The sequence below is a fragment of the Mastomys coucha genome, unplaced genomic scaffold (genome assembly GCF_008632895.1).
Source record: "Mastomys coucha isolate ucsf_1 unplaced genomic scaffold, UCSF_Mcou_1 pScaffold5, whole genome shotgun sequence".
Taxonomy (NCBI): domain Eukaryota; kingdom Metazoa; phylum Chordata; class Mammalia; order Rodentia; family Muridae; genus Mastomys; species Mastomys coucha.
Genome location: NW_022196911.1, coordinates 96,112,769 through 96,124,774, shown reverse-complemented (window position 1 = coordinate 96,124,774; position 12,006 = coordinate 96,112,769). Strand labels below are relative to the sequence as shown.

Below are 12,006 nucleotides of genomic sequence, written 5' to 3'. Positions count from 1 at the left end.
CCCCCCCCCAGTTCAGCTCCCTAAAAGGGAAGCTGCCAGCAACCTGGCTCTAGGTGGCCTGTACCACTGTCTTCTTGGAGCACAATGGCTGAATTTGCTGAGGCTCAGACACCTGCCTCATTCACTTTATTCAACATACCCTTACTGAGCACCAACACATGCCAGGCAGGATGCTAGGTATCATGGGCAGGTTGGTTCATATGGGAGGAAGGACACCCACTTCCACTTACTACTTCTCACTATCTATCATCTATCTATCTATCTATCTATCTATCTATCTATCTATCTATCTATCTATCTATCTATCTTATATATCCATGTATCTGTATGCATCTATGTATCTGTATATCTATCTCTCTATCATCTATCTATCCATGTATCTATGTATATATCTTTATCCTTCCTCTATCAAACTCTCTATCCATGTATCTATCTATCTATCTATCTATCTATCTATCTATCTATCTATCTTTACCTATCTCCTTCTTCTTCTTCTTCTTCTTCTTCTTCTTCTTCTTCTTCTTCTTCTTCTTCTTCTTCTTCTTCTTCTTCTCCTTCTCCTTCTCCTTCTCCTTCTCCTTCTCCTCCTTCTCCTCCTCCTCCTCCTCCTCCTCCTCCTCCTTCTCCTCTTCCTCTTTCTTTTTCTTCATCACCACCACCACCACCACCACCATCATCATCATCATCATCATCATCATCATCATCATCATCATCATCATCATCATCATCATCATCAATCTATTTTAGTGGTGGGAGGAGGATGTGTCATTAATGTGAGGAATGCAGAACTGGAATATAGAGTCAGAGGTATCTGGGTTCAAATCCCAGCCTCCCTACTGTGGGAGAGTGTTGGCGGGTTATAGTCCCCTTCTGAGCCTCAGTTTTCTCCTGAGAAACACTTACTCTGCTGCAGCCTCCCCAGCCTCCCCAACGCTTCCCCGAGCGTACAGCTGGCACCTGGAGACTGGCCAACACTGGCTTGTCCTTCTAGCTGGATGCTCTGAGGGTGGGCATCTACCTTTCTCTGTTGGAATTTCATTTTGGAGGCAGTGTTTCCAGGTAGCAATGCCAAGTTACCTCAGGCCAGTCTAAGTCTGTAAGGAATTGTGGGGCTGGCGAGATGGCTCAGTAGTAAAGAGTTTGTTGTTTCTTTTGCAGAGGACTGGAGTTTGGTTTAAAGTCCCAACACCCATGCCAGGCAGCTAACAAGCACCTGCAAGTCCAAATACAGGGATCGCAATGCCCTCTGGCCTCCATGGGCACCTCTTCACATGTGCACTCTCCATTACAAATAAATAGAACAACTGTAACCAGTGAACCAAGAAGTTGCATGTGTTAGCATCAGTTTTGACTCTGACAGTGGTGGTCAGGAGGAAAATTCGATCTCTTGACCACAGGCTCTAGTGAAGTCTCTCTCTTTTCTCACTGGAGTCCTCAGGAGCAAAAGCCACTTCCAAGCCATGCCAGCCCCTCCCAGATGGTGCTCACCAGCACACACGGAACCCTACCTTTTCTTATCTCCTTTTCTTTTAACTTACAATCCTTTTTCCACGCAGCCAGATGTTTTCATCTTTGTCTGAACCCAGGAATGACCCAGAGAGCTTAAAAATAAAAATCTAATAAACCAAAATCACAACGCGACAAAACAAAAACAAAAACAAATAGAAAACTAGTCTTACCTGCCTTGATCCCCAGAAATCCTGATTTAGTTGGCCTGAGATTTGCCTAGTTCTGGGGTGTCTGGGAGCCGTTTGGGAATGCTGATGTAGAGCCAGGGCTTCGTGCCTGTGCATTAGTCAGAGGGCTTCCAGGGTACTGTAGCTGGGGAGCTCAGGGCAGCCTTTTCTGCTTCCTAACTAGAGTGGTAATGTTCCCAGCTGCTCCGAGTCTCCACTGCCATGACTCCTCTACCATGATGGGCTATCTCTTCAGACCTGGGGGAGGGGCACAATAAACTCTTGCCTATGCCGCTTTCACAGGGTATTTCACCATAGCAAAGAAAGGAGGACGACTACAGGGATGAAGGGAGGAGACCAGTGCTGTGCCTGGCTTCCTTTTACTTCGCCTCCACGAAGTGCTGGTTATGATGTTGAAGGGTGGCTGAGGTGTCTCATTTCATGTAGCTGTCATTGCTCTCATGCCTCCCTCCATCTGACATCATCAGATCCTCTAAACTGTCCAACAATCTGATGCTTCTGGAATTATGGATGCTCCCAGGATTCAAACTGGAAGATGTTTTTTGAGGGGGAAAGGGAGAGTCATGAGAATGGGGGTGAGACTCATGCCCTCACACCACATGCTTGGGTACATTGTTACACTGACCTATCTATCTATCTATCTATCTATCTATCTATCTATCTATCTATCTATCTATCCATCCATCCATCCATCCATCCATCTATCTATCTATCTATCTATCTATCTATCTATCTATCTATCTATCTATCTCCTTATCTATATCTATTTCTCTATATCCTTATCTCTTGAGAAATCATTTAACTGAAATCAATTTTCATGATGAAACTGAAACACAGAGTGACAAAGTGACTTTTAAAGGTTAAAGCAGACATTACGAGGCAGGATTTCCAGTCTGAGTCCTTAAACAATGAGAACACTGGGAGGTATTATTTCCCACTTTCTGGCTCTTGCCAATGCTTCTGAAGGAGGTTCTTGGAAGGGTACAACAAGGGCTTATATCCTAACATTATATTGAGAAGAGAGTATGATGACCAATTTAGATCAACAACTTGATGGTATTTAGAATCACCTAGGAGACACACCTCTAAGCCCGTCTACAAAGGCATTTCTAGAGAGTCCGAGTATGGTGAGAAGACCCACCTTGAACATGTGCTGCACCATTCCACAGTCTAGGGTGAATGGAATAGAAAGAAAGCCAGTGGAGCATCAGCATCATTTCTTTGTGTTTCTTGACTGGAATCAATGTGACCAGCTGCCTCAAGCTCCTGCTGTCATCTCTTCCTTGCCATGATGAACTGCAGCCCCTTCAACCTCATGCCTTCCTTCCTTTTTCAGGGATTCTTGTTATAGCAACAAGAGGAGTAACTAATAGAGGAGTGAATGCAAAAGTGGTGATACTACATGGGATGCAAGGAAGCCCACAACATTCAAAGCTGGAACTGAATGGCATTCGTTCAGCCTGTTACTTCAAAGCCCAAGGCTTTATAACTGTATACCTGCTCCCTGTTTCCAAGCTCAGCACAGAACATCCCTTTGAAGGACCTGATTTACAGGGTCCTATTAGGGTTGCAAACTGAGCCCTCCATATGCACTATGGTAGAGAGTGAAAGGAGACACAGCTCTAACTTGTTTAACCTCAGTCTTCATCGACAATAGTTGAACATTCCACAGTGGCGGCCATGTTCAAGTGGAGGACCTGGAGAGAGTCAAGACAGAGTCTCTGCCTTCTGGAGGGATTCCTGACAAGGAGCTGCTTTTCCAAGGAGAAATACCTCACCTCTCCCTTTCTCATTTGCATCCAACTGAAAAGATGTCTTAGCTGCTTAGCTGTTTGTGTTTTCAGTTCTTTTTTCCCCCTCTGTGATAGGTCCTTTCCATAGGTGGTAGGATGAGACATATCTGAGGCCTCTGGTCTCTTTCCTATCTCTCCAGATTTATACCATGGTATTGAGGCAGCTTCTGTCACCCACACATTTCCTTGTGAAGGGGCCAGGCCTCTTCCTACACGAAATGCTTTCATTAAAGGGGGCATCTACCTTTCTGCAGGCTTGCAGCCTTCCCTAGGGCAGGTGCAGGCGGGGGTGCAGTGGGCTAGGTCCGTGGCAACACAGGACAGGCTGTGACAGCACCTGCTGCCACACCCTGGTAATGAGGGCCCAGGTGTGGGGCCGGTCCTTTGAAGATGTGTCTTGATGCTCTCCCCCGGGTGACCGATGACAAGAACCCAGAGTCCTGCTTTAGCCAAATGATAAGTTTGGCCTCTTTTATGAGGAAAGGTACTCCTTATTGGAAACCAAATTACAAATTAATTATCAGCTTCCTCTGAGGCCAAGTATAAACAGCAACACTCCCCCTGAGAATACTTTAGTGCGAGCCCCTTCACTCCAAGGGTATAAAAAAGCCTGGACAGGATAGAGTCTGTAGAGATCCAGGGAACTGTTGTGGGTAAAGGACCTCCCTAGCATGCCATCCAGCTGCTGCATCACCAACACCTCGTCAGCATCTCTCAAGAGCTCCGCACGGCCTTCCTCTGTCTGTTCCAGTAACATGGGCAGCAGGTCCGAGCTGTGCCTGGGTTATGTCTGCCAGCCCTTGCAGTGCATGCCCTCCGTCTGCATGCCGACCACCTACAGACCAGCCAGCTGCCTTTCTAAGACCTACTTGTCCAGCTCCTGCCAACCCAGCAACCGCCGGCCAACTGGTTGCATCTCTAGCTCCATGGGTACCTATGGTCTGTTCTGTGAGGGTGCCTTCAATGGCAATGAGAAGGAGACCATGCAGTTCCTGAATGACCGCCTGGCCAACTACCTGGAGAAGGTGAGGCAGCTGGAGAGAGAGAATGCAGAGCTGGAGGGCAAGATCCAAGATGTCTACCAGGCACAGGTACTGACCATGTGTCCTGACTACCAGTCCTACTTCCAGACTATTGAAGAGCTACAGCAAAAGGTGAGGGTGGATTGTGAACAGACTAGGTGGAAGAAGCATCCAGAAAAGCCAGTACTCTAGATATAAGTCTTATTAATGTTTTCAGCTATGCTTGGGTGTGTGTGTGGGGAGATATCCTTAGGGCATAGGATTATCCCCTAGCTTGAACACTCAGCCAGAGTTCTTAATGCAGGAAGAGCACTACCTTCAGATCTATCATTGACATATTACATAGCTTTGAAGGCCCCCCTTTCCTTTTGTAGACTTCAGTTTCCTTCTCTGTAGAATGGAGAGGGTAATAATCCATCTTTAAAAGGGTATTTAAGAGAATTCAGTAAACAATGCAAGTGTTCGGCACAGCCTCGGTATCTGTTGAATTTTTAGTAAATATCAAGAACTTCTCTGTCTGACAGAGTTTGGTTCTTCCCTTATATATTGTTTATGGCATCTATAATGGGATATTTGGAAGGTCTCCTGATTAGCTGAAGACAATCCTCCAGAGACAAGCCCACAGGCAAACACAATGTAAGCAATACCTCATTGAAGCTCTCTTCCCAGATGATTCTAAGTTGTGTTAATAGATGTGGGAAGAGGCAGTCCACTATGGGCGGCATCATTCCCTAGGCAGGGGGTATTGAACTGTATAAGAGTGGAGCAATCAAGTTGAGAGCAAGCAAGTAAGCAAGCAAGCAAGCAAGCAAGCAAGCAAGCAAGCACACAACCATGCATTTATTTCTTTCTGCTCTTGACTGTGGATGTGATGTGACTATTGTTTGACTTCCTTTCAATAATAGACTATAATTGGAATTCTAAGCCAAATAAATTCTTCTATGGTGCTTTTTGTCGGGGTTATTTTATTAAAATAACAGAAATGAAGCTAGGACATTTTCACTGTGCTATTTTTTTCTTTCCATCCTGCATTCACCTACTCTGCGTGCCTTTGTTGGCAGGTTCTGTGCACCAAGGCAGAGAATGCAAGGATGATTGTGCACATCGACAATGCCAAGCTGGCTGCTGATGACTTCAGAACCAAGTGAGTTTGGTAGGGGACTTCGGGGTAAGGAGTCTTCCTCATATACTCTTGGGCTAGCTCTCTATTGGTTTCACACAGGGTTAGACACCGCAAGCATTTGAAAACCTTCCTTGAGTTCTGTATACAGTTCTACCCTTTGGTTGCTGATCCTGGTCTTTTTGTAGGTATGAGACAGAGCTGTCCCTAAGACAGCTGGTAGAAGCAGACACCAATGGCCTGCGCAGGATCCTGGATGAGCTAACCCTGAATAAGGCTGACCTAGAGGCTCAAGTGGAGTCCCTGAAGGAGGAACTTCTGTGCCTCAAGAGGAACCATGAAGAGGTGAGGTGAAATGTGAACCAGAGTGGGTGTGGAATGCAGCATGAGAAAAACAAAAGGTTTGGAGTTGGAAAGTCGTTGAATTGAAATGGCCAAGTGGACCACATATTCTTTCTGTGACTTTATGTGATTCATGTATGCTGAGTCCCATCACCCATGAAACAGATAACTACCATATAGGGTTATTGGGACAATTTAATGATACTACATGGATCATGGATATGACCCAGTTCCTGGGCATGAAACACCTACATCTTGGTAGGTGACTGAAAATGAATCTCTTTCTTCTGTACTTCCTAGAGTCTTCCAAGTTTTTCTAGCAGAGACTGCATTTGTCTTTTTGGTGAGGGCCTCTTCTCAGAGGAAGAGTGGTACAGTGGGGCCCTAGGATGTTTACGTTCTAGAATGTATACAGAGTCTGTCTGTCTTTGTCAGGCTGCCTACTGGGTGAGACCCTCCTCTTCTAAGGGTTGGTCTTCAGTGTTTTCTATCTTGGTTCTATCCCCATTCTTGCCCACCTCTTGTTTCTTCCTTTTCTATGTAATTAATATATGTACACACACACACACACACGTGTGTTCTGCGAGGACCACTTGCTCTATGGTGCTTCAGTCTTCCTTCTCTGGATTGACTTGCACACCTTTCACTTGGGATTTGAATGGACAAGTGTCTCTGGATTCTGGCTAGGCTTCCTTAGGCTTGAATGTAAAATACCAACCAGTCACCGTGCACTCCCTGAATACCCTGGGGCACCTGACTCATCCAACTTAAACCAGAGAGTTGGGAACTGCACCAAGAAGTCACTAATGAGGCATTATCACATTCTTGGGCAGCAGCTGTGACAACTTTCTCTCACTGGCAGGCAAGCCGAGGGAGGGACCTGTTCTCATTTGGACCTTGGACCAAGTAAAGCCAGGCAGGCTCTGTGGCCCTCCTTCCTTGATGGTTAGGTCTGGAGGCATGATGAGAAAATGGGGGTGGGGGTTACACAGATTTCCCATCTTGTCCAAATGGATTAAAAAAAATGTCTTTGAGCTTGGCTTCTGCCCAAGTGACAGGAAGCGTCACCAAGGGTGTTCATCTGGAGCTGGAAGACCACTGAGGCTCTGCAGAGTACGCTGCAGTCCCCGAAGCTCTGCCCCCCACCCCCAAACTCTGTGGTCTTCTGCATCTCTTATTATATTTTATGCATTTCTCACACTTGCCTGGGGTCTTGTGTCTTTTCAGGAAGTTGGTGTCCTTCGACAACAGCTCGGGGACCGCCTTAATGTTGAGGTAGATGCTGCACCTCCCGTGGATCTAACCAGGATGCTGGAGGAGATGAGATGTCAGTATGAGACCATGGTGGAAACCAACCACAGGGACGTGGAAGAATGGTTCAATATGCAGGTGGGCACATCTCTCCCAAGAGGTTGGGCTCTTCAGTGTCCCAAGGAAGGGACTCCCAGCCTTCTCCTTCTCTTCACTGCAGATGGAGGAGCTTAACAAGCAGGTGGCCACAAGCTCTGAGCAGCTTCAGAGCTACCAGTCAGACATCATTGATCTGAGACGAACAGTCAATACTCTGGAGATAGAACTGCAGGCTCAGCACAGCCTGGTGAGTGCTGCTGGTGGGCACCTCTCAGCTCTGGATCCAGGAAAGCACTGGGTCCTGGATACGGGCATGTTAGGAGGATAAGAGGAGACCCAGACTGAGCACAGATTCATACCCCCAGATGGCTTTTTCGGTTCTCTCAAGAACCAGCTCAGAGATAAAAGGATATGTTCCATACCGAATGTCAAACATGGTTTCCCTAAGATGTCTATTATCTACTTAGCCTGTCCTTCTGACCCCTTGTTCTCGATGTCATCTACAGAGATTAAACAATCCTGACATCTAGGATTTTTCTCTGGGCCAATGGAACCAGAGTCTCCAGAGGCTTGGCTTGGGCCTGGGTACTTTGTAAGGGCTCCCATGTGAACATCATCAGAAAGATATTAGAATATTGGATGAACTCCAACTCCAAACCGTGGGTTCAAACTCCAGTTCTATCACATACGGGATGCTTAGCTGGGGTAGATGACTTGATCTGTTTCTGGACTTCTGTGTCCACAGTGGCTTAGAAGAGAGGGACCAAGAGACTTGGCTCTGGTTGTGTCTCTCTGGACCAGGCCACAGAAAGCCGTTGCGTCTTCACAGAAATTTTCTTCCCTTGCCTTAGAGAGACTCTCTGGAAAACACACTGGGGGAGACGGAGGGCCGGTTCACCACCCAGCTAGCCCAGATGCAGTGCATGATCACCAATGTGGAGTCCCAGCTGGCTGACATCCGCTGTGACCTGGAGAGACAGAACCAAGAGTACAAGGTGTTGCTGGATGTCAAGGCCCGGCTGGAGTGTGAGATTGACACGTACAGGGGCCTGCTGGAGAGCGAGGACAGCAAGTGAGTGTCTGGGGAGAGTCTCTGTCGGGTGTCCACCAGGGACCTTGGTGGGGCCTAGGAAACCAGCCCAGCTGTCTGCCTGTACTTAGGGTCTGCCAACATTAAGGAGACCCAAGAAAAGGAAGCCAGGTAATGATGTTTAGGCCACCATCCCAAACCTGGCCCAGAGGATTCCCATCTTTCATTTCAAGCTGACAAAGTAGGCACTCCGTTCAAGTACCTACTATGCATCACGCATTGGGCATCCTGGAGGATACTGAAATGGATGATGAGAAATCACCCAACTTTAGATTGTTGCGTTTGTCAGGGCACAGGCAGACAGACCACTGGAGGTCATTCTGCAGGGAAGAGTTCTGGGGGTGTTGGGAAGACAGGAGATAGTTTAATGTGATTGACTTCTGGTGTACAGGAGGGGAGGAATGGTCAGCTGAGGAAGCTTATCGTGGATAACTACAAAGGACACACGGGTACATCAGAGGCCTTTGCTGTTTTGAGGGAATGGTAGAGTCGGAGTAATCACTCATCTTTCCACTAGCTGATAAACATCTGGAATGCAGAAACAATAGGACACATTTGGTTCCCTGGGCTTGGTACATGGCAGATGCCTGATAAATGATTCTTGTCTGAATCAAAGAAAGCTGCTGTTTGGGAAGATTATCCTAAGTGATGCAAGAAAGGCTGAGTGGGAGGGGAGCCAGTCAGGGACAGTATTCAGGAGTAAAGTGGAGGTCGCTGGAGGAGTCTGTCCCCACTGTTATGCAAGCAGGATCAGCTGGTCTTCTGGATCCAGAGTGTGCTAATAGCTATTGGAGCAAATTCTCTCTCTCTCTCTCTCTCTCTCTTATTCTCTCTCTCTCTCTTTCTCTCTCTCTCTTCCTCTCTCGCTCTTGCTCTTTGTCTCTTTCTCTCCCTCTCTCTTCCTTCTCTTTTCTTCCTTCTTCCAAAATCTCTGTACATGCATACGCATATATGTGTGCATGTGTAAATGTCTATATATGAATGTGGATGTGGATGTGTAAAATGTGTGTGTGTCTCTCTGTCTCTCTGTCTCTCTGTCTCTCTGTCTCTCTGTCTCTCTCTCTCTCTGTCTCTCTGTCTCTCTGTCTCTCTCTCTCTCTCTCTCTCTCTCTCTTTCTCTCTCTCTCTCTCTCTCTCTCTGTGTGTGTGTGTGTGTGTGTGTAGGTCAGAGGACAACCTCAGGTTTCCAGTTTGTTTGAGACAAGGTCTCTTGCATACCATGACATACACTAGTCCAGCTGGCCCACGAGTTTCTAAGGATGGTCTTGCCTCTGCCTACCCTCTCACCATAGGACTACTAGGACTATGGACATATGCTGTGTCTGATCTTATGTAGATTCTGGGGACCCACACAGGCCTTTACACTTGTATGATGAAACTTTTACTCACTGAGAAATCTCCCCAGCCCTTGTAGCAATTTCCTGGCCAACATTTGGTCTTGTTTTTCTGTTACTCAGAGTCCTATCCCACCAAGGCAAGTGTTGTAAATTCCCATGCTTGCCAGGGAAGGGCTATTCCCATCCACACGTGATGTGGAGCCTGTGGGGCCTGTGGAAGCCAGCGAGCTTGTGCTCTGCTCAATGAGGGCAGTGTTGTCCTCTTTTGACCAGTTCTACCACGAAGGATGCAGATCCCATGTGCTGTTGATCTTCCAGTCCAAGAAAAGCCGGAAGTTGTATTTTCCCAAGCTTTAAAATTTCCAACTTTAAAATATATTTAACAAATTGAAAAAGGGGATGCTAGCCACATTAAATAATTAAGACTGAATGTGGCACTCAGGCTACACATTGGGCCTCTGAGATGTTTGGTCGCTCTCCTATGTCCAGTGTGTTGTTTCTGGTTTGTGCCCTAGCCTGTCAGTCTTTGAGGTCATCTTGTTTCCTTTGGCCATGTATTCATTCCACATCCATTTAGTATTTCTTCTTATTTAAGACATTCTTATGAATTGCCTGCTCTATGTCAGGTGCAGAGAGCACACATGCACAGCTCTGGACCCCAACTGCCTGGAAGGGGAGACAGACCATACTGGAGTAGTTAGCTATCATTATGGGGGGAGCTATCCGATGCCATTGAGATATTTAACACTGAGATTGGAGAGTTCAAGGGTGAGGTGACGGTTGAGTTGAGCTTTTAAAGAAGAGAAGGGGTTGATTAAGAGAATGGTTATAGAAGAGAGTTCTAGAAAGAGGAGACATATGTCCCACAGTCTGAGCTAGATAGCTCATGGAGGAACTGGCAGAAATCTGAGCTCATACAACATCAGAGCTGTGAGATGTAGGGGTGGAACACACATGTCTATTAAAGAGGCTGATGGTTGTCTCAAGCACAAATGGAAGCTACTAAGTCTTAGGTAGGGGAGGGACATGATTAGATTGCTGTGTACTGGAGATCCCTCTGGCTATCAATCTGCCAGAGGTTAGAAGGACAGGCAAGAGTAGAGTTGGGAGTAGGGGTCAGTTGGGAGGTCATGGAGGTAGCACAGGCAAAGTGAGGGAGTTTGAAAGAAGGAAAGCCAGGTGGAGGAGATGTGCAGAGGAGCCATTTAAGAGGCTCCTGAGGGCAGAATTGTCAAGGTATGTTGTGAGCTGGGCTCCTTCACTAATTCTCCCCCACTGTGACTTTTTCTCCTAGGCTACCCTGTAACCCTTGCTCTGCTCCCTCCTGCCAGCCTTGTGCACCCTCTCCTGGGGTATCCCGCTCTGTCTGTGTGCCCCGCACTGTCTGTGTACCTTGTTCACCCTGCCTACAGACCCGCTACTGAAGCTTTTGAGCATCCCTCCATGTGTGAGTCCCAGAGGGACCTGAGTTCTGTGGCCTGGTGCCTCGTCACACTAAGCCTAACCACAATCCTGAGACCAAGAAAAGAGAGTGGCCAGTGTAGTTGGCCCTGACCAGAACCAGGAAGTGGATACTAGCAACATGTTCTGATACTACATTGCTTCAACACTGCCTCCTCTGTTTCCCTGGGCAGAAGGTTCTCTTTGGTGATGTTTCTGGTTGTCTCTGCTTTCTCAGAGTGTATGTGTTTTAGGCTAAACTGCAAATAAAACTTAATTCAGTGGCCCTGCAAGTTTGTATTTTTTTGTCTTTCATGATGGTGCATTCATGACCCAACTCTCTTCATTTGGGCTCAGGAAAAGTGTGCCTGTATTTTATATTCTTGTGCCTCTTATTTCTAAAATATCAGTTATTTTTATGTGTATAAGTGTTTTGCCTGCCTTGTATGTATGTGCACCACAATCATGCCTGCTGCCTGTGGAGGCCAGAAGAATATGTCAGATCCCTTATAGAACTAGAATTATAGATGGTTGTGAATCCCCATGCGGCTACTAGAGACTCATCTGAGGTCCCCTGGAAGAGCAGCAAGTGCTCTTAGCCACGGAGCCATCTCTCTAGCTTGCTTGTTTCAGCAGACTCAAGGGGTATTTACTAAAAAAAAAATTGCTATAAATCTGTTTAAGCTAGGAAATCACTCCAGAGCCAAGTAATAAATGAATAAAGAGAGAAGGGAGGTAGATGGTCATGCCAGAAACCAAGGTCAAACAACTGCAATTGAGACTAATACCCTAATAAACTTACCTCCTCATCCACC

At 46.7% G+C, this 12,006-nt stretch overlaps 1 protein-coding gene across 2 annotated transcripts; it reads left to right on the top strand.

Annotated features, from left to right (window-relative positions):
• Window positions 1–4,075: 4,075 nt before the first annotated feature.
• Krt32 (keratin 32) lies at window positions 4,076–11,484 on the top strand. 2 transcript variants are annotated; one of them, XM_031351097.1, is made up of 7 exons: window positions 4,076–4,644; window positions 5,574–5,656; window positions 5,821–5,977; window positions 7,202–7,363; window positions 7,446–7,571; window positions 8,176–8,396; window positions 11,046–11,484. In XM_031351097.1, exons 1-7 carry the CDS (start codon window positions 4,162–4,164, stop codon window positions 11,173–11,175), a joined length of 1,362 nt encoding a protein of 453 aa, XP_031206957.1. In that variant the 5' UTR covers window positions 4,076–4,161; the 3' UTR covers window positions 11,176–11,484. The 2 variants fall into 2 exon arrangements, with proteins under 2 accessions (XP_031206957.1, XP_031206959.1); XM_031351099.1 differs by lacking the exon at window positions 11,046–11,484 and adding an exon at window positions 9,808–9,901.
• Window positions 11,485–12,006: the final 522 nt, after the last annotated feature.

Coding starts and splice junctions, on each gene's coding strand:
- Krt32 (XM_031351097.1), top strand. CDS start 4,162: ATGCCATCCAGCTGCTGCATCACCAACACCTCGTCAGCATCTCTCAAG. Junction 7,364..7,445: donor AAGAATGGTTCAATATGCAG/GTGGGCACATCT, acceptor TCTTCACTGCAG/ATGGAGGAGCTTAACAAGCA. Junction 8,397..11,045: donor CTGGAGAGCGAGGACAGCAA/GTGAGTGTCTGG, acceptor TTTTTCTCCTAG/GCTACCCTGTAACCCTTGCT.